Source organism: Gymnogyps californianus, chromosome 2, assembly GCF_018139145.2.
Source record: "Gymnogyps californianus isolate 813 chromosome 2, ASM1813914v2, whole genome shotgun sequence".
Taxonomy (NCBI): Eukaryota; Metazoa; Chordata; class Aves; order Accipitriformes; family Cathartidae; genus Gymnogyps; species Gymnogyps californianus.
Window position 1 is genome coordinate 46,195,548 of NC_059472.1, and position 25,555 is coordinate 46,221,102.

The window sequence follows — 25,555 nt, forward strand, 5'->3', positions numbered from 1 at the left end:
ATTAAAAACAGTACTTTTTTTCATGTTTTGCAACAAAATGAGAGAAAAGGAAAGTGCAAGAAGCTTCTGTCACTGAAAAACTGAAGTAGAAGGAAATATAAAAAAAATATTCTATTACCTAAATAAAATAAAAGTAGTGGCTCAGTAGAACTGATCGATTTTCTAAGCTAAAAGGCAAAGAAAGTGAAATATGTCCTCAGTACCTTCTAAGATTAAGCACAAGCTAAGGTAGCTGCAGCCATTGAAGAATACTATACATTTTTTGGTTCTTGACATTTTTTCTCCATTTTCTATTTTTTATTTTATACTACATGCAGAGATAGATATACACAGGGTTTTTTTCAGCTATATATTAGGGATTTAAAAGTTCTACCTTTTTTCTTCAGAAATGGGTTGGGGTTTTTTTAATAAACTTCATCTTAGCAAAATGTAAATACATGCAAATCATACTAGGTCACTTCTGAAAAGCAGACTTTAGAATTTCTGAAAGATGAACATTTTAAAATGTTTGACTATTTAATCCCTAGTATTGAAGTCTGGATGGGGACTGAACAGGCACAGTGTACACAAGTGATGAGAACCAGGGTGTGCTCTCAGCTTCCCTGAAGCTTAAATTCATTCTCCTCTCCTGTGTTTTAGCTGCTTATTCATTCTGTTATTCTTTTATCACCAGGAATAACACTGAGATGCCAAAAGCGTGAATGAAGTCACAGTGAGAACTTCCTTCTATGCATGGTACACAGAATTAAGCTCCAGGTGTGTTTCAGGAGGCCGCCTCAGGAACCTGTGACTCATGAGCCTTGTACCAAGCATGCAGTGCCATTCAGTCATGGCCAACTTTCTCCTGGTAAAACCTGGCAAGTGATTTGATCTCCATCCATTGATCTCCACAGATGAAGTGGACACTAGATTGGAAATTCAGCCTCAGAAGACTACAGATACTTTAATGAAAAGATTATTTTTCACCAAAAGAGTAACACAGAGTGATCTATTTGCTACCAATTAGCAGAACCACATCACTTTACTATGCTTCTAGAGGGAGAAGCATCTTTCTTTTCTTGAACTTACAGAAAAGGGATTCATTCAGGAGTAACAAGGCTTAGAAAACAATGAGTGCAGAGAAAAAGAGACAGAAAATTGAGTAATAGCCAGAGATCACTAAGAAAAATACGTTGACTCTCTTCTGGTTACTTTTCCATACCTTTCTTGCTTACATTGCCGTTTCAGTGGGTAACTCTCTTTCTCCAAGACTAAAATTTCAGTTGATAACAGTGTGCCCTGTAACACCTGAAATACTTCTAATTGCAAAGGATCAGAAGCAGGGAAAAAAACCCCTGAATTTCACAGGTTCACTTTTCCATCTGGTAAGTGAGACAGCCCAGACACCAGCTGCTAATGATGCACAGCCCTGTTTACACAGGGCTAAGAGCAGAGCCCCCTGAGAACCAAACTCTCCCTGAGGTTTTGGAAGGCTGTACTGGGAGAAGGGGGCAATTTCTTCACAGCTCCTCACCTTCGTGCACAACCTACACAAACTCTGTTTTGAAGTCTGTCTGTACTTTTTTGAAGTACGCTCCCTCCTCTTCCCTCCGGTTTTTCTTTTCATGCGTCTCTGTTTTCTGCTGCTGGCTGGACCTGGCAGTGGAAGTGCTGAACAACAGGAGCGGGTCCAGCCCTGTTGCTGACTCAGATCTGAGAGCCTGTGCTCATCAGATTTTGCCACTGCGTTCCAGATTTCGGTACCCAAAAAAATTCAGATACTTATCTAAACCAAACTTCCTGAGGGTGAACTATCCCTAGCACTAAGACACTTCAAGGGCCGATACACGCTTGAGCAAGAGCCCATCAGCATGCAGGAGACAGCATGCCAACTGCGCTTAAAGCAATACCTACCTACAGAACTTCAACTCAGTCGGACTGGGTAAATTACCGAGTTAATTGCCTTGGTATTCTTATTTACATTCAAAAAAAGGATACACAGATCTGAGGTCAAATCATTACGCCGTTCCATTAAAAACTTTGTTTTAGGCAAATGGACTTCAGGAAACTTCTTTTGTAATGTAAAATGGAACCATCTGTACATAAATTTTGGGAATTATTTTGATGTTAGGTTTATTGATATAATTATGTCATTACTAAGCTGTTTACTCTTTCAGGCTCCTAATAGCTATGAGGGCTTGCTAACAATACTCTGAAATCACAGGGAAGTCTCTTCTTTCCCTTTGGTTTGGAAAGAGAAAACAAAAATTCTAAATGTGTTTATTTCCACGTTTTATATTTGCATGTAGCATCTACTTCCTTTAATGTGAAAATTTTATGATCACAAAGCTTTTGCCTCAATTTGTTTAGCTTTACTGCTTGGACAGCCGTATTATTATTATCACAACAGTATGAAACTGCATTACCTAGCAGTGTTTAAAGAAAGAAAAGTCCCAAGATGAAGTGTTTCTTCATATTCACTTTATTCTTAAAGTAATAAGATGACTGATACTGCCATTACTACAAAAATAAATAATTACAAAAATTATGGTGGTAATAACCCACCATATCTTAAATTGTTTCCTCTTTGGAGTTGGAGATTATTGGTTTTCCAGTTTCAATTTTGAAAAGGAGAAGTCTCCCACACAGCTCAGCAAAACAGATTTCTCTAAAGAAAGCTTTCACTGGCTTGTCATTTGATTTGGAGAGACAGAACATAGCAGATTCTGCCAGATAAACTGCTCAAAACCCCAGCTGGCTTCTGAAAGCTCATCTTTACTCTTTTGTAATACTAAGGAGCCATTATCCAGGGTTCCCGTGGACAACTGCTGGACCATTTGCACAATAGAGTGAAGAGTGGTGGTAGGCAAAGTATCCATACAGCAACAGATTTTGCTGCCCAGCAAACCATCTTTATTTAACAGAGACCAAAGCGGTACTAGAAACCTTCAGTGTATATTTAATGCAGTGAGTAGCATCCCCAAGAAATACATCAGTCAGGAAGGGGACACACACAGACACACACAACTTTACAGATTGATTATTTAAACTCCTAGAAATTGTATGGCAATTAGGCACCTAAACTCTGCCTTCCTTCCTTACGAAAAACAACAAGTAACTAGATAAAAAGTCCAACAAAAATTGTCATCTGTGTTGCAAATAAAGTTAAGTAGGAGGGTGGGGGATTACAAGGTAATGTCATCCTATTTGCTCTCTGCTTACCGTAAAGTACATCAAGAATTTGTATTTTTTGCCCCATATGACCTCCTAAATGGATGAAATCCATTACATCTTGTCAGAGAGGCTTGGTAAGGAACACAGAGTAAGAGGTGAACCCAGTAATTAAATACGTTGAAAGGTTCCATGATAATTTAAAATCAATGATGGATTTACCACAGCAGAATCAAGAGACGAGAGTCAAGAGGAAAGGAATGAGATAATATAAACCAAGAACTTGTATACTTCCCCTCGAGGGTGGAGAATTAGCATTAGACAGAATAAAACATTAAAAATCAAAAGACACAAAAGTCTTAGAGAGGATAATTTGAAGTAGTTAAAAAGATTCAAGGAGTTAGTTGAAATATGAAAAGAAACACATTCCCACCAAACCCACGAACAGGTCTGTTAGGCTTTCAACAGGTTAAAAACCTGTCATAGCCAGGAGGTAGCTCTTAACAAAACTCGTGGCATGCAGGGAAGTTCTCAGTTTCTCCCCTGGCAAGCTCACTTCAAAGCAAAGTTTGTAAACATCTTGGGGGAGGGGGGGGCAGAAAATTATAGTGGGTTTCAGAAACATTTACAAGTGTTTTGCAGAAATGAAACTTCAGTTAAGGAGATCAGTTTCGCTCTCGGGGTGGAGGATGGTTCGTCAGTATGCAAGGTCAATGACAACCAGTACGGAGGAGTCTTAATTCGAGAGTGTTAAACTAAATGGCACATGGCCTTCTTCAGCATCATGGAGGAGAAAGTTGGGTAAACAGTGCGGTGACTGTCTCACGCACATCCCTACATTCAGAACAGATAATGTACCGAGTTATTAAAAGTTGTGCAAAAGTAATGGCGCACAAACCTAAACAAGTCCCCCTTTTGCAGACTCTTACTTCACGGACATGAAACTTTGACGCCAGAAAAAGTTCTGGACAAATAAGCGCTGAGGCTATCTCGGAGAGATCAGTCACCCGAGACCAGTTTTACCTGGGCTTCTGCTGACAACATTGCCACCTTCCGCACCAGCGGGAAGGGCAGGGCCGTGGGCGCGGCCGGCGGCGGGAGGCACCGAGCCCGACTGGGGCACCTGCAGCTGAGGGACTCGGCCAGCCTTCCACCGCCCCTGGGAATTACTGTGGAAACGCTATTTAGAAAAGTGTTTTCCCACCACTGCGCTATGTAAAATGATTCGTGTTGGCAGGGATTTCTCAAAGAGAAATATATGTCTTTAAATAATGTTCGCAACGCTACCTGAAACGCTCCCAACCCTGCGAGGTTCAGCCCTAGCCCATGCCCAGCTGCATGCCTGTTCAGTTGGGTCTTCAGTGCCACCGCAAGACCACACTGTAAAACATATTGCTCAACAACCCTAACTTAAAATATTTTATTTTCAAAGCAAATGATTCAGTGTACAGCACAGTCCCAAGAATAACTGGTCTGGTACAACCGAGGGACAACCAGCACAGCACACAGAAGGGAAATACAATAAAGGGAAAGCATTCTTCACCACGTAGTAAAATAAAGATAGTACTGAATGCGTCGCCAATGTGACTGCTCATGTCACTTCCAAAACAGCTTAGGAAGCTGAGGAAAGCCAAAGCAGAAGTTAAGGGAAGGTGAGTACAGCTCTCTCGATGCCCAGACTGAGGACCTCTCGTTCCAGACTCCAGCCCTAACACATTTGATTACTATCATGCCCAGTTTCGGTCAAGAGCGATAACAAACCACATGTGCTACTCTGGCTTCTACGTTTTCATAATGTAGGATTTACACATGTAAGGTTTATGCTTTTTATATAAGTTTTAACATCTGATGAGGTTATACAGTAAGGCTGGATTTTGTCTTGCTAGCTTGCAGGGAGTATTTTCCTCCGAATTGTCCACAATACATGTATAGTTAATAAAGCAGTAGCATTACGATAGCAGTTAAATAAACAAACTACAACTAATAATAGATTTAATATATTAACTAATAAATTTAGTCCACATTCTGGATGGAAAACGGCTCTACTTAGACATAGCCAAAGTACATCAACACAGCTGATAACGTGGGATAGGAAATTACTTTTCAAGAAAAGCTTCAAAAAAATCAACACTGCCACCAATATAATTTAGAAAATGGGTGTTGAGAGTTTAATCTAAATAGACATAAAGGGGCTTTACATGTAAGATGACACATATTTCCAAGTCTCAGACCTCTTCTATGAAGGCAATCTTCAATGTGTAGTGTTTGCCTAAGAACAAGATTCGTGATCACAGGTAAGGATCCTGACCAATTAACAACTGGAAGACACAGAAAGATAATACTTTTAAATGTAGTCTAATCTGAAAAATAGAGAGACATAAAAGTGGCTTCTCCCCTGCCCCTGAAAAGGTGTCACTCATATTTAGGTTGTGGAAATAATTTCCCCCCCTTGTTTTCTCCTCTAAGCTGAGCTGGTGCTAAGGGCAATTTCAGGGTAACCAGTAAACCTTATGGGATTCCATTCCTTCCCAACTGGCAGTCTTCAAAAATCAGGAAATTACAGCCATATCTGAAGTGACCAGCAAGCAAAGGCAATTCTCAAGGCTTAGGTGGATTGTTCTAGAAGTTGATAATGTGGTATGTTGATGTTTGTTTTTAAAATGGGTTTGGTTTTGAGTATAGCTAGCAAATGGCTCCCTGCTATACAGCAAGATTGGAAAGTGAACTCCTGGAGTCAAATATCTCCCGGCAAGATTAAACAATCACCTCATGCACAACTTCTCAAACCACAAGCGATGAGTGTCAGCCAAAGGAGGCTGAAAAAAGACAAAGAAAATACTGGGCAGCATGTTTATTTTTGTGAGAGAGATGGAAGGTAAGAAATATTTGGGAAGATAATAAAGAACTATCCTATTCTATATAAAAAGTTTTCAAATAATTTGAAGAACAACTGTGATATACATATACTGTAAATGTGGGCTCCTTTAAGCTGACAAACCCTGTAAATTCCAGCAACAGCGCATATCAATGAAATTTATCTCTTCCTCAATCTGTACATTCACAATGCATAAAAATAGTACCAGCCCTATTAAATTAATATTTATGACAAACTCGGGAAACCAGAAGACAAGCAGTACTTGCTAAGGCACAAATGCAATGTACAAGTCTCACATAGCTGCATCGCCCACATTTCTCAAAAATGAACCTCAACTTGGAAGATTGACTTGTTTCCGGGAAACATAAAAGGCAGACATGCTGTGCCATGCTGGGAAGACAAATGAAAACACAAATACAATCAATGCAATTTATGGTTTTATACTGCATCTAAAGTGTTCTCAAGTTCAGTGCTTTCACTGTGTTATAGCACGCAGCATTCTAGTAGATATTCTGCCATTTTTTTTCGGAGTAGTTACAATCTACAATGTCTGTCCCAATAATACTTTGGGGATGGCAAAAGGGGGTTTCTTCACAGCGTCAGTTCAAATTACAAGGTATTAACTGAAGATGCTGACAGACTTGGGTTTGCACTAACAGATGTGCTGTGAACAGCAGCAGCAGCTTCAAGGTGGACATGCAGTCCTCTCTTTTACGCCAACCAAGGATCATGGAGACTGACTATGGACGATGATTCCCAGGAAGACTGTGCAAAGCCCATCATCATGATTGGCTCTACAACAAATATGCACCACTTATTAAAAAAATAAAAATCCAAGACTTAAGAAAGGGGGAGATAAAGAACCATCAAAACCAGAAACATCCACAGAAAAGTTCACCAGGCTTCTTAACTCTTTTATCAAGGAGAGAGACAACAGATACCATTTCAGGAGTCCAAAGAGGTTAAAGAGAGGGAAAAAAAAAACCCAAAACAAAACCAAAAAACTACACACAAAAAACCCCCACTTCCCACATACTGCCAAGTGTGATTTTTTTGGAGCCACATCAGTGATTTGGCTTTCAAAACACACAGTGAATCCCTCAAAGGTAAAATTAATGGTTGTACATCACTTCTAATGTCATGGATACTGTTGTGATACTTCTGCTGGGAGAAACTTGGTCTGCCAGAAGGCTGTACTGGGACAGTAACAAGAGGAATACTTTTTCAAGACATCTCAGGAAGCTGTCAAAGAAGCCTACCACTCAGGGAGCAGTAATACATTGCAATCTGCGTGGTTAATGTTGACTCAGAAGATTGGTAGGAAGAGAAGCTTCATCAAACACACAAAAGGCTGCACTGAATGTTTCACAGCTGAACTACTTTATATACCAAAGTACGCTCTTGCTGCCAAAAATACATAAAGCCACGGGCATTTTTTCCATGAGCTTTTATTGAAAGGAAAGCAATCTGCCTGGTAGAAGTAACAGCAAAATTTGTTCTCTCCCTTTGGGAAGCAATGTTCCAAATTTTTCAAATATTTGAAAGCAACATTCCCCTTTTGAAATACTTGGAGTTTTAATTATTATTTCTGCTAGGAGTATAGTAATAAACTTTTGCTTACCTACACTTAAATATGACATTCAAGAGGAGGAGTCTGAGAAAGCATACCTTCATGTTGAAGGGAATCGTTAGACTTGACCATTTGATAAACTCACACTTTATCCATCTCTTTGCCCATACAAAATTGCATAAGAACACAACCATGCTTAGCGTGAAAACCCACTGTGGTATAAAATATCCAGCATATTCAAAGCCCAACATAACTGCATACAGAACTGCATGTAAAAATCTTAGCGTAACTACACACCTACCATTACAGTAGCAAATCACACCTGCTAAAGAGAATCGTACTTGACTTTAAAATTGTTTTTCCACGATGAGCTATGGAAATACACTGTATTTCACAAAGTGAAAGTGCTGAACAGCAATCCAACAAGAAGAAATCATCATATTTCAAAATGTAAATTTGAAAAAAAAATTAGCTGATTACTGATAATCTTAAACATTTAAACAAACCCATTCACACAGTCAAAACTTGCTCTTTAGTGGTTAAACTACTGCAGGAATTTTGGCACATAGTCTTTTTACAAATTAAGTATTGTTTTACACGTCCCAAATGTGTTAGTCATAAACATTAGCAGAGGAATACAAATCACAACTTTTTAATAACCCTGCAGTAATTCTGAACTTGTTCATCTGAACTTATTTAGCTTGTTTTTCCTTCATGACTGGATAAAGCAGACTGCAGGATTTTGTGCAGTGCCAGGTCTTGGCTCCATCAGTTGCTCATTAAACAAGATCTGGAATTTAGCATTGGATTGAATGCACATGGGAACTAATGTGAAGCTGCTCGTATATCATTGATAGCTCCGTTGCTAACACAGAGTTTATCCAAGACTGTATATTTTTTGTTGACTTGAACAAAGCTGTTCACCATCCTCTGTTTTTGACGTCAGTGGACAACTACCCACTAACAGTATCTGTCACTACAAAATGCTTGGAATTTCCTCACTTATAGAAGCTGGAAAGTTTCAAGTACAGACCTTTCATTTAAAAAAAAAAAAAAGTACACATTATTAGATTTTCAGTATGAGAATATCTTGTGATTATTAGGATAGGACATTTTCATTCTCACTGAATATTTTTTCCAGTAACTTAAGAATTCAAACATAAACAGTATCATTGACTGTAAGGCATGGATGTTTAAAAACACAATTTTCCTCTTCTGTTCCTAAAAGCCATGGACTAAAATGTATGCTAATTCCTCAACACGTAAGCACCACAGTGAGGTGATTAAGATTTTTCCCATTAACTGGACACTACAATCATTCCAGTAGGATCAATGTTGGACAGTATCTAGTATTTAACAAAAACGTAGAAAACCACCCCCTCAGAATAAACCAGGCTATTTGCATTCACTGCCTCTTTTCTACATTTCCTTTATTCTTACAAGTGAAACGGCCCTTATTGAAGAAAGTCATCCTGGTGGAGGCTCCCTCCGGAGGACAGAATTGCCTCCTGAGAACAACACACAATGCTCCTTCTAGGCGAGCTCTGTGCAGGCTGCCTGGGTAGCCCTTGCTGCTCACGTGAGCCAGGAGCATAACAACTGACTGCATGTACCCAATTCAGACATCCATCTGGACAGAGAGACAAATTCTACCCCTGCTGGAGGTTTCTGTGTCGACAACAATGCATTTCAACCTTGATCTAAAAACCAAGCTGCTGCTTCGCAAACACACCACTTGCTTCTGACCCCTCTGATTCAGCTGAAAGCAAACAAACATATCAACAAAACCCAGCACTTCATTAGTACAATACAGTGGAAAGTCCCCTTTTTCAGCGTGTCAAGATACCATCAGCTATTAGCCCAGAGACAGACAGTCATGTTTAAAAATCCAGTTCTAATCTTCTACAGAACTCTGGATTTACTATCTTGGGGCTCCCATCTTCCCCAAACGTGTTTCCATTCTTTTCTCCATGGAAAATCGCTTTCATAGAGAGCAGTTCTTTCATCTTTGTTTTTCAGGGTACTAATATTTTATGTATGACACTCATATAATACATGTATCTATGCCATAGTTATAAAAATAAACATCTATCTCACTGTAAAAGTGTAATCATGTTACTGTCTTTATTAGACATAGCCCATATCCGAAATGCCAGGTAGCTGTTGCTTTGGGTGGTTGTGACAATCACAGAAACAGCATAAATGACTTGTTCTCCTCTTGGAATCAAAGCTTTGTAATTCTGTATTTTTCCAATTACGTCATCCTCCTATGAAGGAACATAATTATTCATTGATTTGATTACTAAGAAATGGTGTTATTTCGATTTTCTACATGCAAGGTGAACAAACACAGATAATACTAATGGCTTAATCTCTTTAGTTCTAGAGACATAAAATACGATATACCTGAGCAGCTCTACAGATACAACTTTCTCCCTTTACATGAGGGGATGGACAAAAAAAATCAAATTTATTTTAAAAAATAGAAAAATGAGTAAAATCCTAAGGATTACTCTGTTAAAATGGATAAAGCAAGAGAAGTACTGAAGAAATTATATTAAAAGCTTGTTAGAGACAACTTTCAGTTCACAAAAAGTATGTGTATTCCTATTCTCAAAAGACAACTCATCTCTTTTGAAGTGATTGCATTAGGAAAGGTATATCCTAACAAAAAAAATATAAACACTTGCAAGAAACCTGCAGCTGCTTCAGCTTCTTCTGAAAGGAGCTTCAATTTTCACAACTGCATGATCTGAGAAACAATTCCAAGCAGATGATATGATCTGATCTTTGGCTCCAAGGCCATTCCCATATGTACTTTAGAAATAGTGCCCACACTGGCTTTACAGCTCTGAAGTTTTGTAGAATTTTATCTTCTGAGTGAGCCTCGTCCCTCTTATCAGAGTTCTCCCACTCTGCTATTGTAACATCTTCAAAGAAAGAATGTAAAGGCAGAGCTAACATCTTTCCAATGGGAGGGATCTGACTGGTGATCTTTTTTCCCCCCTCTTATCCATCCGTTTGAATATTTAGATGTGTATGTATGTATATATTTATAAATGCTTAGATTTCATCAAAGGAAGATGGTGACCATAGATCAGTTTTGTCCAACTGATCAATCAAGCATTCAAAGAAGCTGCCTCTGTGGAGTCAGCAGAGAAACTGAATTTATGCAAAAGATATTCCATACATGTCTTTAATTTGTATTTGTATTTTACCTTTATGGAATGAGAAAATTTTAAAGGATATAGATGCTTTCCTTCTTACAGAGCAGCAGTAGGTCGTTTCTGCATTTCATTAATATTTGAAGCCCAAGATCCTACTTTCACATGATCTTTCTTGTGATAGGGAAGTATTCTGCAACAATGTTCTTAAATGCTGCCCTTGACTGGTGAGAGCAATAGTGATAAAAAGTCTCTATCTTCATCAAATGGAAGGCAAACCTTCTTTAACACCAGTCACACTAGTTCAAAAACCTATTTCATGTTAGCTCCCTGTGTTAGTACTCTTATTGCTCACCAAGATTATGTAAGACCATGCAACGTAAGACAGTGTATTAAGTAAGACAACACAAAAATCACAGTAACATGTCCATTTATCGTACGTCCTGTTGTTGAGCCAACAAAACAGCTTACGGCATATCCAGGATAATTCTAAAGTAGAAGAATAACTAAGTCCACAAAGCTAGATTGCTTCCCATACATAAACCTGTTCAGAGCTTGCTTGCGTATTTCTACAGCAACTTCCATCATTGGCCCACCTTAAAGGACTTGAGATACAAGTCATCGCTATACATCAGCTGATCTGCAGCAATGTTTTGTATGAGCTCTTCTTGGCAGTAAATAATTCAAACTATTCTAAACCTCTTTCACTGAGGACAGACCGAATCTAGTGTAACGCAAGTAGAAATGAGAAGTCCACATTAAACACTTTCACCAGGCACTGGAACACTTTCAAAGCTGAGTAATTATGATTCCCCGTGGTTTCATAGGTTAAGAGAAACTAAAGAACAACTTTGAAGTTGCTTGTTGATGTCACAGAGTTAAGTGTTTTATATACTTACCATACTGAGTTCCTAAAATAAACTCTCTCTTTTTTTTTTTTTTTTTTTTTTTTTTTTTTAAGCGCAGACAATTTGCATAGGGCATAGCAGCTATCCAGCCAAGGATACTGCCTTCTGCAGTGGTAACAGCCAATGTTTACAGGCAATGTAAGAACAGAACACAAAGTGGTTCTGTCCCCTTCATACCATCCCAGCCCTCCAGTTATCAGCAGCATGTGAACCTCCTGAACGAGAGGCTTCATACCAGACCATCACATTCAATAGGTACGGATCGATCTCTGAGCCTGTCCAAATCAAACGTGATTTGTGGTTTATATTGCTATTGCCAACAACTGTATTAATATCAACATACTTCTAGTAGTTTAACTTCAGAAATACATGAAAAACATTTCAAAGTCATTAAATTTAACGGCAAGGAAAAGAATTCTAACCTGCACCATTTTCTTCAGGTTAATTTATCTTGAATATTCAACAGTAGGCATATCTACAAGCAGGAGGCAGCAGTATCTGAAGGAAACTGTCTATCCTCAAGCCCTGCTGTCAGCAGAAAAATGAATCCTGAAGTCTCTAAAAATATCAACTCTTATCACTTTCTGTTAGGTATGGTAAATTATTTCTATCATTTTTACAATCAAACAAACAAAAAAACCCCCAGGTAAATTCAAGCCATAAAATCACCACCAGTGGAACCGGGAAGCCTTTGTTCCCACTCTCTCACGTCTTTGCAGTATCAAGCAGTCTTCACTTTTTGCTGGATATGTATTTCTGTGAAGTGAATAAAGACTTAGTAATCGATTTAATTACACTCAGTAATAAGCTTTTCCTTTTCCAGCTGTTAAAAACACTTAATGATTCAGATTCAGTTTGTAAAAATTATGAGGTGTTCATTTAAAATCTTAATCCAAGAAATTGCTCAGGTACTGCAAAGACAACCAAAGGCAAGCCTACACATGCAGGTGCAGGCAGGGCTGAGTTCTTTCGCCTGTTGTGTTCCCAGCTGGCCAGACACAAACCAGCTCCAGCCCAAAACACGCAACCATTTTCATGTGATGTGTCCAAGCTAATAGGCTTTACTTAGATACAATACTGCAGTAATACTTCTACATAGCCTCAAGATCAGAGCAGGCTCTCATCAGATGGCTCAGAGGCCAAGCAGCTGAGCTCCTTCCTCCACCAGACACACTGGTTTGAAAATGTTAATCAGCTTATCAGGGTTGCTTTCCCTATAGCAAGCGACAATTCTCACATGAAATCCTTTTCATTCAAGACTGTAAAGATGTACCTTAAGACACTAGACCCAAAGAAATCCGTATCCAGTTATAAAGAAATCAGAGCTTGGTCCTGCAAATTCTTACTCTGACACAAAGCTCCTCTGAAAGCCAGTGGGACCACTCTCCTGAGCAATGTCCAGGTTGATAAGATTCTTATAACCGGCCTCCTGTCAATATTTTAAATTAAATTGCTTGTACTCCAGTGCTGAAGTATCATGGGATTCTGTATGCAAACAAATACCAACAAATATATCAACAAATCTCTAAACACTGCTTCCCAAAGTATTTATGCAAGTCTACTGCCAGAGACTTTTCACATACCAAGCTGTGCACTGAGTTCAACACAAATACAGTTAGAAAAGCAAAGTCTAATTTTACAAAGGCTCCAAAATGATGCATTCAAATTTTGCTCACAAATAGTCACATACAGAAGCCAGCAGCCTGTGTGTCTGCATCTTACCTACTCAGTCAGCTGCCTAGTCAGAAAGCAAAAAGCAAAGTCAGAACATAATTCTGAAGTGTTATTTTAAAGATATTGGGAAATTCTACTCTCAGGATGTTATTTTACAGCAGTAGAAGCAGTCCACTTATAAATCACCCCATCTCATCCCATTCTGCCTTACCATACAAGTATCTCAAAGTACAGGATGACGATACACAGTGTGCTGTGTCCCCCAAGTACACGCAGTTCACTCAAGGATTGTCTCCCCTTGCATCTACTTCTTTTTTTGTTCCCTTTTGCTTCTGACTGGTGATATCAGTAAGATACGTAAATATGCTTATTTCACCATGTCAGGGTTAGATCTAGTTAATTTGTTTTTACACTAGTCACATTTGAATCAACAGGAAAGCAGTTTAACACAGTGTTTGTTTTTAACGACAGAAGTACAAATTCAATGCAGAGTAACAGAAACTACATTTCAGCATTCAGAGCTCTCAAGTAAGAGTTTAACAGAATAGAAGCTTGGAAATGTGACAGAGGAAACTTCCATTAAGTGTACAAGTCCAACTTCCAATTAATGTAGACTAAAAGTGCCAAATAATAATCTAAAACAAAAACATCCCTCATCCTCCCCCCTCCCCGCCTCCAGTAGGTTTCGTTTAACAGCATCCAGCCCAACTTCTTTTGACTTCTGGTTGAGTAAACAAAGAGATGACTGACATTAAGATAATTCCAAAATGATAGAAAATAGGACTAGAGGTGAGATATAATGCAGTTTTGCCACTATTGACTAATGTCTTTATAAAGTGCCTTCAGAGCCACATAGGTAAGGAGAGCAACTCTGACAACGCAGACATATCCACTGCCCAAACTTTCTGGTTTTATGAAATAACTTTTTGCTTACATGAAAAGCGCATCCTACTAAAATAAAAAACAAAAGCAAATAAGAAGTGGTATTTCTGGGAAGACAGACAGCTATGAAGTTTTCTCAAGATATCTCATATAGGAATGAGTTTTATGTCTAGAATGTCTTAGAATTTAAACAAATGAGAAGACTATACTAGTACAGTTACAGACGCTTGTAGTCTGGAAAGGATCGTATCAGTGCAGAGTTACATCTTCCCAGAGCAGACATGGAACAAGCTAGAGCAGTCTGGGACTTACACATGCTAAGCATACTGACAGTAATCATTCAGGAAAAGAAAAAAGGAGGAAGAAAAAAAAAAAAGTTGAATCATACCCTAACTAAAACAGTTTTGCTGGTACAAAAATCTTTGTGTAGGTTAAGGTCTATACAGAAAGATACAGCAGCACAAATGCAGTGCCTCGTGGTTTAAAAACAACAGAGGAAACCTGAAGAGAAAAACAGAACTAAGATGGAAGTTTGTAGGAGAGAGAAACGAAGAAAAGAGGGGGAAACAAAAGCAAATGTAAAGCACGAAAAGAAGCTTTTTGAAGGAAAAGGTAAACAAGAACAAACATTAGTACCTTAAGGGTGGGAGGAAGAAAAAAAACCAGCAGTGCTTTATTTCATATCAGACTAGCACTTAATTAATATTCAACTGTATTTCCATTAGCTACCGATCTATTTACATCTAAACTATCAATAGTTGTATCTGTAGCCATAATAAACCGGAGATTAAATATCTTCCCTTAATTTTTGAACCGCCTCCAAAAAGAGTTAAACATTTTAGAAGCGAAAGATTACAAATTGGGGAACCCAAAAAAGATTTGCAGCTATCAATGAAGACAAAAACCTTTGCAAAACAGGAAAAAGTATTTTGCAAAAGGATATGATGAAACACTACAGGCAGGATTCTACTGCAGCTGGAGGCTAAAACTCAGGTAATGAATGCTGAAATACTTAAGAAGAAAAATATTTCTTCTTTTATAATCTGGGTGGAGAAGAGTGAAAAGAGGAGTAATATTCCCACTTCAAAGTTCTCTTGACTTTTTATGAACAGTAGACCTTCCAACCTACAGCTACCAACAACCAGCTGCTTTACTAGAAATCTCAGCGCTTTATGCTACCCCTTAAAATCAGGAAAGTAATCCAATTCAGAAAAAATCACAAATGTAGACCAAACATTTTGAAAAATTCCAGAAAAGGTTGCACTGAAGAGGGATTTGGCGAACTGAAGACAGTGACAGCAGCAGCAATGTGGAACTACCAAAAAGTGTGAATCTCTCATTTCTTGGTTTCCCCCCCCCTCCATTTTTTTAGCTGCATGTTGTTTTTCTGAATGCTATACAGTTAATACAGATTTTTCCACTGAAACATTATACCCACACTTACAGCAACAGATGAGCATTCCTGAACTACTTTGCTACCAGAAAGTATGCACTTTATTGGCCTTATCATTGATAAGACATTGCTCAGGCCTTTCTATCGCTTTAAACATGAAAATATTAAGTGAAAACAAAACTGAAGCCCTGAGCAACACTAGAGGCATTACGATACACATTTAGTTGTTATCTGAGCTATCTTTAAGGTATCTGTCGAAGTCTCTCCAGCTGCCAGAGACAGATGACCACAAGAGAGCCCTGCTCCCCCCCTACCCCCCAAGGTCTTTCCTACAACAATGCAGCCAACATTCTACCGACCCCACTTTGTTCTGCAGTGCTACAGCAAGTGTGGCCAGTTCTCCCTACTCACCATGGAGGGTAGATGTGGATGACATCCTGTGGCCCGCTCTTCAGGTGAGCTGCTGTCTCTCTCGCAAAGAGGACTTTGAGTATTGGTTCTCCTGCATTGATGACAGCATCCTCAGATGAAAGCATAGCAGGAGACTGTTCCAGCTGCTGGCAGATGGCAACTTGTATTGTACACTCCTCAAACATTTCTAAGATCTTCACAATTAAGACACCAGATTTATCTGGAAAGTAAATTAAAATGAAAAATAAAAATGCAAAGTCTGGGTGAGGACAAAGATATTCTGTCACTCTGAAGACGTACATCCCTCTGCTCTCTGCAGATCTGTCTGACTGCAAAAAATCCACATACGAGTAGAATACATTGTCCCACCAAAAGACTTAGGTTAAGGTTTTCTGGTTATTTTTCTTTTCTTTATAGATACTAATACCTGTGGAGACAAAAGCCTACCTGCACTTCTTCCAAACACCAATGAAGTCACAAACTCCTTACAAGAAGCCCTCTCCCACCATGTTTGAATGTTTTAATCTTGCAACTCATTCACTTTGTTCAGTCTTTTTTTATTAGATACTGCACAAAATAAATTTATTTAAAAACAGAATAATCACACTGTGTTAAAAGTGAAGCTGTGTTTGCCCTCCTTGACCTTTCTCAAAGCAACAGTTGTCAGGGACCAAGTTAGAAGAGTACCTGTTAAGTACAAAGCATTTAAAAGCTGATGATTCACATTTAGAGATGAATGTGGAGAAAGAGGGAGGGAGATAGATGCACTGCCTAAAAATAACTATTGCAAAACTGATCATCCATTTCATCAGTAGGCAATCAGGATACAGAAGGCTCTCTTGTTTTAAAGCAACATGAACAGATAGAAGCATCCCCACAGTTCGATTCTAAGCACTTTTGGCTACGCTGAACAAGAAACAACTTTGCACTGAAATGAAATTACTTCTAGCTCCCTTTGCAGCCTGCACGGGGCAACAGCTACTCAGACAGACCTGGGTCTGTACTGTAAGATTATGTAAGATTTCTTCTCTTTCTCACCTAGCCCTGCTCAGATTTGCACTCTGGTTACTGAGGGGAGAATTGTTGTTATCTACCTGCCGAATGCTATGAGCAGTTAGTGGGGAAAGACAGGGTGCCAGAGGACAGGGGCAGTAGAGCCCCGATTCTACCCATTTTGATTCACAAGTTGCGTTGGGAAAAACACAGAATCCCAAGAAAAACAGCTGATATAAATTATTGTCTTCCCACAGCAAAGAAGAAGCAGGGGAGGAACTGTGAACGTGATACTGGAACTTAATGGCAGAGTTGTACTAGTTATTTGTTTGTTTATTTTAAGGCCCATTTCACAATTGTGAATGCTTTTCCTTTGGAAAACAAATCAAAACATTTTAGTTTCAGTTATGAGAAACTTCAAAAAAAAATTTAACCCAACCCTCAAGAAACCCAAACCAAAGAAACTGGGCCCTAAAACCTTCAGATTTATTAAATAAAGTTAAATTCTACAAAAAAAGAAACTATTTTGTCCCTGTTTTGTATTCCCCAGTCTTTATTACATTTTATACTGAAACTGAAATAAAGTAATTTTGAAATATAAAACTGAAATGTTCTCAAAACCACTTTTATGTGAACCAAATTTTCATCACATGCTACATGCTTCTGCAAAGCGTTCTGTTTCCCATGAACCGGTATTTTCCAGCAGGATAAAGGGTTCCACCAGAAAGTCCCCCAAGCCATTACAGCTTGACCTTCTTTTCCAGATCTGAGAAGCAGGAGTAGGACAACCGATCCTTTCTGCCAAGACCTTTGAGATTGGCTGATGAAGAGAGATGGTTGCCACGGCTATTACTCCTCACCACTATCACCTTCTCAGAGAAAGCTGTAACATCACAGTGCCACTCCAAACACTCACTGCACTGTGTTAAGGTCTGCTTATGTGCAAACTTCTGCTAAGTGTGAGCACGGACTAGTTTTCTATGCCTAAAGGCAAGGACTTAGAATATTCACACTTGAATTCTGTTTTGCCTGACTAGCTGCAGTTGTGGTCCTCTGTCAACCCCAAGTCATCTGGCATGCATAAACAAATTCTCCCAACCACAAAAATTCTCAGCCTTCAAAGTAACTGAGCATTTACCTCTCCCCTCTAGACATACTGCACAATTTGCATTTTCATCCATTTTAAAAACCAAGTCACAAAAAAAAGATCAACTTCAGTTTTGAAACACACCAACAGTTTATTAAAAAAAAAAAGTATTAAGACAGCTCATGAGAGAGACTGCTCATCACTTTCGAACTATGCATTTCTTACGTGCAGAATTTTATGACAATTCTTACTGGTCAGCAGCGTATATGTTACTCAGTTGATAAAGCAGGTTGAAGACAATGAATGACAACCTAATAACATTTTTCTTTTGAATACCTCTGACTATAAAACAGTTAAAAATACTAGGTAAATCAAGAACTATATCTATATGAAAGCTTGTAAAAGACATTGGAGGAAAAAACCCTACCAAGGTACCAGAGTCTCTTGCAAGCCAGTCTTAAAGTTGGTGCAAACACTGAGAGCTGATACTAAATGAAGCCAAATGCTTCTACATTAAAAGCAGCACAATTTCAACAACTAGCCAAGTCTCACACTTGGCACACATGCACATTCTACAGAACCACAATCTATTTGTTTATTTAGATGCACAGAGATAGTTTAATTTAATTACTCAGAAATTATTATTACTGTTGATGATAGAATGCTCTCTCGAACAACATGGCAAAGCACTTTGGATTCCTGGCACGTGATAAAACACCAAAGTTCAGAATGTAGCTTCATTTTTAATTCATTTGGCTCTTGTATTGTTATGTCAATCAAAAATAAAGCAAACATATGTGGCTGCACATTGAAGGGAAAATTTGTGGGTGAGGAGATGGGCTGGATCACTGCAATTTCTACAGTTTCCAGATAAGTTTACTTGTTTGTTCATCCGTGTGAAAAGCTTACTTTAAGGTTTTGCAATGTTCTCTTTCACCCTTGGATAATTCACAGAAGTTCTCGCTTGCTTGCTGAAGTCCTCATTCACTTAATTTCATTTGCAAAGCAGAATTACAGCCCAAGAAATTCAAACCTGCAGATGTGCAGGTTGCATGGCAATACCTAGTAATCTTAAACAAGGAAGAATACCTCACAATAATACGTATTAAAGAAGGTGCAAGCAATAACTGTGCTGCAATCCTGCCCATTCCTACATGGCATATTCCTTCATTTCCTATTCTGCTGTCTAGAGCACTCATGAATGTCTCTCTTCAGGGTTAGTTTTTAACAAAATCAATGAGCTAATCCAGCTAATTGCAAAGCGACCAAAGCACAGGAGCAGATACTAGGAAGATGAAGAATCAAGTGATGGAAAGGGGGGAGGTGGGGCAGGAAGGGACTGAGGGAGGATGGTTCTTTTCAGTGACAGCCCAACCAGGGCGGATTAAGCCAGTTTCAAACACTATCCAGTTACTTCTTTTTCCCTACAGTGCCCAGGCTGGACTGTCCTTGAGAAGCTCCTTCAGCACACAGGAAGGACAGGAAAGATGAAGTCACTGAACAGAGATATTGGCTGTTCAAGGTGCATGGTCCGCAGGCACATTTGATACCATAAGCGTATGTATGTTCTACAAATCTTGGCCAGACTCTCTTTCACCTTTTTTGAGCCTCAGTGTCCACAATGGACAGACACCACACTATGATAATGAAAACATGGGTCAGAGCATACCTAGTGTTATCTTTCAACCACTGACTCTAGGCGTAACACTATATAGTGGAGGGACCCTGAGAAAGAGAGAAGGAATAAGAACAGCAGGTACCTGTGGAATGTTCGTTTAAAAAAACTGCAGTTTACTTACTTGAAGGTAACCTTTCTTCTCCCATTGAAAGACAAGTCCACATGCACACTTACAGAGAGTGAGCATACAGCTGCCTGGATGCATTTAGAAATCTTCCACTTAAGCAGCAGTTTGAGGACTGCTTAACAAAGCTCTTCTTTGGTGCTATATGCCTCTGCAACAGTGCAATGCTTGAGGTAGATAAAGATGGAAACCCAGATAGCTGACTGATCAGTGTCGGACATAGGTGCATTTCTCAGCAAAGCCCGGGGCACTCAGCTCCTGGTGACAGAGGGCTGCCGCAGCTCAGCGGTCCTGGAACACAGCCTAGCACGGACAGCTGCCCCTTCCAGCACCTCTCTGTAGGCTTCACACAGAGTCAGCAGGAAAGTCAGAGAAAACATCCACTGACACAGGCTCAAGGATCATTTGAAAGATCTGGCCCCATGAATACAAACAGAGAGCTCATTCATCCCAGGGGCATGAAGTACAAATTCAGTCCCTGACACACAAGGCTCTAAGTGCCATGAAGAGAGATAGAAATGCACTGATAAGTCTGGTTGAGTGTGAATTTTGAAGAGGTATTTGGGATGTACAACATGCCTACTCTAAAGAGCACCATTTAAATGGAGGGGAAATCTGCCACCAGGGCCTGTAATGCTCCCTCACTTCTAACAGAATTTTCAATAAGAAGAAAAAGCTTCACAAAGACATGCAGCAACATGCTGGCTACTAGTGATTCAAAATGTTGGTCACAGAAGGGCCAGAGTACAAGAAAAATCAGGTACCCGTGATGAGCAGGGTTAGTTTCCACCCGTAAAGGTCACATCAGCCCTTTGCAGAACACTGCTGTGGTAAGTGCCACCCACTGGAAGGCAACAGACAGAAATCACTGCTAGATGGACCATGATCAAACAAATTAATTCCTCCAGACTTCACAAGTGGTCCAGAATGAGTGCAACCAGCAGGAGAGACTGACTGGTGGGAGGAACAAGCCATATAAGCAGGGAGGTATCTCTGGTGAAGCCTCTCTGCAATTGACAAGAACCTCCCTCACTTCCCAGCCAAGAAACGAGCAGCTCTGACAAAAGCCATCCAGCAGCCCTGCCATGAGGGGGCTGGACAGGCAGATTCAGCACCATCCACCAGCATACACAGGAGCCACATCTTCAGGCTCCTCAGAGATAAATGAAGAAATCCTGACCCAAACCTATGCAAATGGGACATCAACCTCTCACTGCTACTGTTAGCAAAACCTTTGAAATCACAGGGAAAGGTCTTTTTGGCAACAGTAGTAATGGAACAAACCTGGCAAAGACCTTGGGCATAATTTCCAAAAAAGCCTGATACTTCACAATTGTGTGATCAAAACAGGTCTATATTGTATGCATGGTTCAGAAAAACAACCAGTAACTTGTTGGTAGGAGAAAAAAAATTTATTTAGAACTACTAAGAACACAGATACTAGTTCTGGTTCAGAAAGTCCCTGAGTCAGAGATCTTCAGGAGACAGTTGAGAGAATACTTTGGGGAAATATCATCAAGTGTTAGCCCTGTTACAATTTTTCCTAGGCATTTTGGTACCTCTTGTCACTGCCAGAAACAGGAACCTAAGCTAGAGGAACTTTTGGTTTGACCACCTAGCAGATCTGCTCTTACGTCTCTAGTCAGTTATTTAATTCCAGGTGACCTCTGGGATGTCGGTCTCTCACTCCAATTTGCAACCTGGACATGAAGTAGCTCAATTAATCCACAAAGATATTTCAAGTGCATGGGAGATGAACAAACACATTTCACGCTGAATGCATCAGTTTCCCTGGTTAGTTCCTTTCATTTCTGTTTATTATTTCAGTACATAGAGTGATGCTGCCCTTCAGTCATATACCATGTCATATACCATGACATCAAAACATATTTTGACGCAGTACTTTGCAGATGTTCTGCATTACTCTGAATTCCAGGAGGGTTTAAAAAAAGGGCGGGGGGGGGGGGGGGGGAAGTTCCCCGTTCCTTTAGAGGTCACAGACCCTGAGATCTTGAGCCTTTTGAAAACTTCAGAATGACTCTACAGTCTCTGGCAGAGTGAAGGCCCTTAATCTTCAGATCTAACGAAGTTGCTTCACAGCAGATGCATATATTTAAGCCACATCAACACCAAATGTACATGGTCACGCATGATGCACTGGCCATGCCAAGAGCAGCCTAGGAGGGAGGCTAAGAAGAAAGCCAGTCTGCTTTGACTCTTAACAACCAAAAAGCAGTTTGGAGAGAAAAGTAAAAACATCGAGGAGCACAATTTAAAAAAAAAATAAATAAATGTTCAGACATTCTGGCTTCAGTGCCTGAAATATGACTCTAAAGTTTGTTTTAATAACTCCGTAACTACCAATAAGGAAGACAAATGAGGAGAAAAATATAAAAATGATGATCCCTTGGGGACTGCGTATTTTATGTTTCTCTTGCTACGCAGTGACAGGAAGCTGAACACACTGCAGGGAGAGGATCCATGGGACCTGATGTACGGAAATCCATCAGATGTTGACATCAGTAAGACTACACACAGTTTCACCTCACTCAAGTGAATTTTGCTAAAACGTTACTGTTCAAGTGTTCCAAAAGAGCACCTGTAGCCTCGAACAGAAAGCTCCCAAAGGTAACAAACTCTCTTTAGAGTCAGCCAATAGAACTCCAGCAGGAGAGCAGTCCCTATGAGACCTACAAGGTGAGGAAAAGTGCTTCAGGACAACAAACTGGCGTATGCGACACCTCCCAGGTCCTGAAGAGGAAGCTGGGGCAGAGGGCAATTTACCACATTCTACGTGACTTGAATGTGTTAGCTGGGACAGCCAGTGCACCTCCATGCCGATCAGCTTAGCGTAAGTAACAACAGGAACACCACCACCACCACATCAACAAGAACAAACCAAAGGCAGGGTGACTCTATGACAGCGGGTACTCCTGAATTCTTCAATTTTCCATTCTTCCATGAGAACTTAAAAGTCTTGCAATGTTGAGGGACAGCATGTCACCCACAGGGCTGAAGGACGTGATATGCCCATCTGAGTGCAACTGAATGGAACAATCATACATGACACAAGGTAAAAATAAATTTTTATAAAGGCCACAGTACCAATGCAGAAAGCAGTGAACTACAAACACACAGAACAGATCTTACAAACACAGAAGAAGACTGGAATTTAGTAAAGTGCCAAGCAGTGTACAGCTCTGCTCCACTGAGCATTCTGGGAAAAAAAAAAAAAAATATCTATACTCATATGCAAGCATGAAGAAGAGCAGAGTGGAAATTATTATTACTGTGATAGTAAAAAGTCTCTAGGAATAAAGAACACATACACACCCCTACCAGTAAATATACATGTGGACTATCATGCAAAGCAAGAATGACAAAATAACAGAGAAACTCCTCAGCCACAAGACTTACCCCATAAAAGTCACGTGGATGAAAGAAACCAAGCAAGCAGGACAAGAGGCAAAAGCAAGAGTACTTTAACACCTTCCTTTTAAATCAATAGAAAAATTATACTCATGCAAGTAGACTTTTCTGAAAAAAACAAGACAAACTCATAAGAAAACCCAAGGGATTGGGAGGAAGATGAGATTGCTTGAAGTCACGTTAATCTTTGAAAAACTGCTAACAAATATTTGTTTTGTGCAAAGGCAGTCAGGACAACCTGTATTTGTTCTTACCAGCTAAACAGTCACAATGCACAATTCTTGATCTTAATGATATCTGAATGATACGGGAGAAGGACAGATGCTTTTAAGAAAAACAAATTACTGTTACTTTTGCTCAAAGAGCTATCAAACAAATTATATCTATGAACTGCAGTTTAGAAGCAAATTTGTACTGTACCTGACATAGTTGACATTTCTAAAGAACATGGCTGAAAAGTTAAATTATACTTTTACTTAACTGGCAAATTCTTTAGAAATACCAACTACAAGAATACAAGTGTTACACTCAAGTCAAATTTCTACTAATGCTAGCGAAAAGCTTTTATAAAATAATATTTCCCACTGAAAGTACAAAGAATCTTGGGCAACTGATGTTGGGAATAGTACTTACTGCACTAAGAATGAAAGTCAGTTTCTGCATTTGGTTCTGATAGATGGATCAGATACACATTATGGAATTATGAAGTAAACAAAGAAAACCCCACTTTATGCCTTGTTTAATAAAGCAAACTAGCAGCACACTTCCAAATTTGTCTTCCTCAGTTATTTTTTTCAAAGGCATTATTTCATCCTAACATCATTTAACTTCTAATTCTCTAATGTGGGTTCCAAAACTGCAGTTGCTAGACACCCTCCTGGGACAGCACTTACTATCTGCAGTGGAAGAATAGCCAAGCCTACATTTTCTGGTTCAGGCCACAAAGTTTTACTTTCATTCTCAAGTGTAAAAAGTATAAAATGTCAAATTACAGGCATAAATCAAAAGGAAAACATGCTTTTGCTTAGCATCCCATTATTGTTCTCCCTCCTCGCTCATGTAAAATATTGCAGATGCACGCATAACAAACTCGGCAAGCAGGTAGATACCAAGCAGACCCTTGCAATCCAAAGTCAGCGTTGAAAACCAGGTGGAGATTCCAATGTTTTCACAGCCTGTACAAAAACATCTGGTTGCAATTCTGATCTATACATGTTGTTATTCTTCCTGGGCTGGTAACTTCTGAAGCCATTCAAAAAGATTTTTCTCAAAAATACACCAAGTCTTGCAGGGATGATGGCTTCTTGCCACATCTATATTAATTTTAAAAAGGCTGCTGAATTTGTCTGTGCTTTAAACATTATACATTCTTTATAAGAACATATGTAAGCTACTTAAACTGTCTGTGCATGCCATTATTGTTTCTCATAAGAAAACAAAAACAATACAAAGAATTCTTGTTTGAAAAAGACAAGTTTACATTTGATTTTTTCCTTCCCAATGCTGTAACAAGTTCAGACAGTTGGCTAGCAAAAAAAAAAAAACCAAACCCAAAGACAAACATAAATTTGGTAACTTGCCATATCTCTTATTTATAGTATTAACTCCTAAGTAATAGAACAAACTATCAAGACCTAAGAAAATAACCAACAACTAGCAAAGCTCAGACTTTCGTGTTTTTAGAAGAATTTTGCATGGTAAAAGGAAACCTTGTTAAGGACTACCCTTGTTTTCTTCATTCACAGAGATAAATTTTTGTGCAAGCCTCATGGTATTCAAGCTGCTAAAATCCTTTCTTCCCATCACCTTAACTAGTCACTGAAACTGGAAGCAGGGGAGTGATTGTTTATGTCCTCTTCTGTAAGTCTTTCAGCCTTCCTGAAAATGTGGTGTTACATGTGAAACCCTGTCCTCATCTCCAGGGCTTCACCTTCCTCCCCTCATGTGTGTGTTCCACTTGCCTCAGCAAACTGAAGAACTGTTGCCCCCTGAAGGTTCCTTCCCCCTGAGAGGAAGGAGCAGTTTGGAAGGAAACATCAGTGGTTCGGGTTTATTATCAGTTTATTACTCAAATTCAATTGTAATCCAGTACCAAATCTTAATCTCAGGCCAACAAATATCAAATATCTTGTATCAGATTACAAATGCTAGAGAATAATATGCTTCTGCATTTTAGGTAAAGAACTGCTTTGATGATAACTGCAAGGAAAAGAAAAA

General features: G+C 39.3%; 1 protein-coding gene across 1 annotated transcript in view; it reads right to left on the reverse strand.

Annotated features, from left to right (window-relative positions):
- Positions 1-25,555, reverse strand: part of SPIDR (scaffold protein involved in DNA repair) — a 204,624-nt gene that overhangs the window by 109,837 nt on the left and 69,232 nt on the right. Inside the window, 1 exon segment of the mRNA XM_050892140.1 lies at positions 16,028-16,247. Coding sequence (XP_050748097.1) covers positions 16,028-16,247 — 220 coding nt within the window.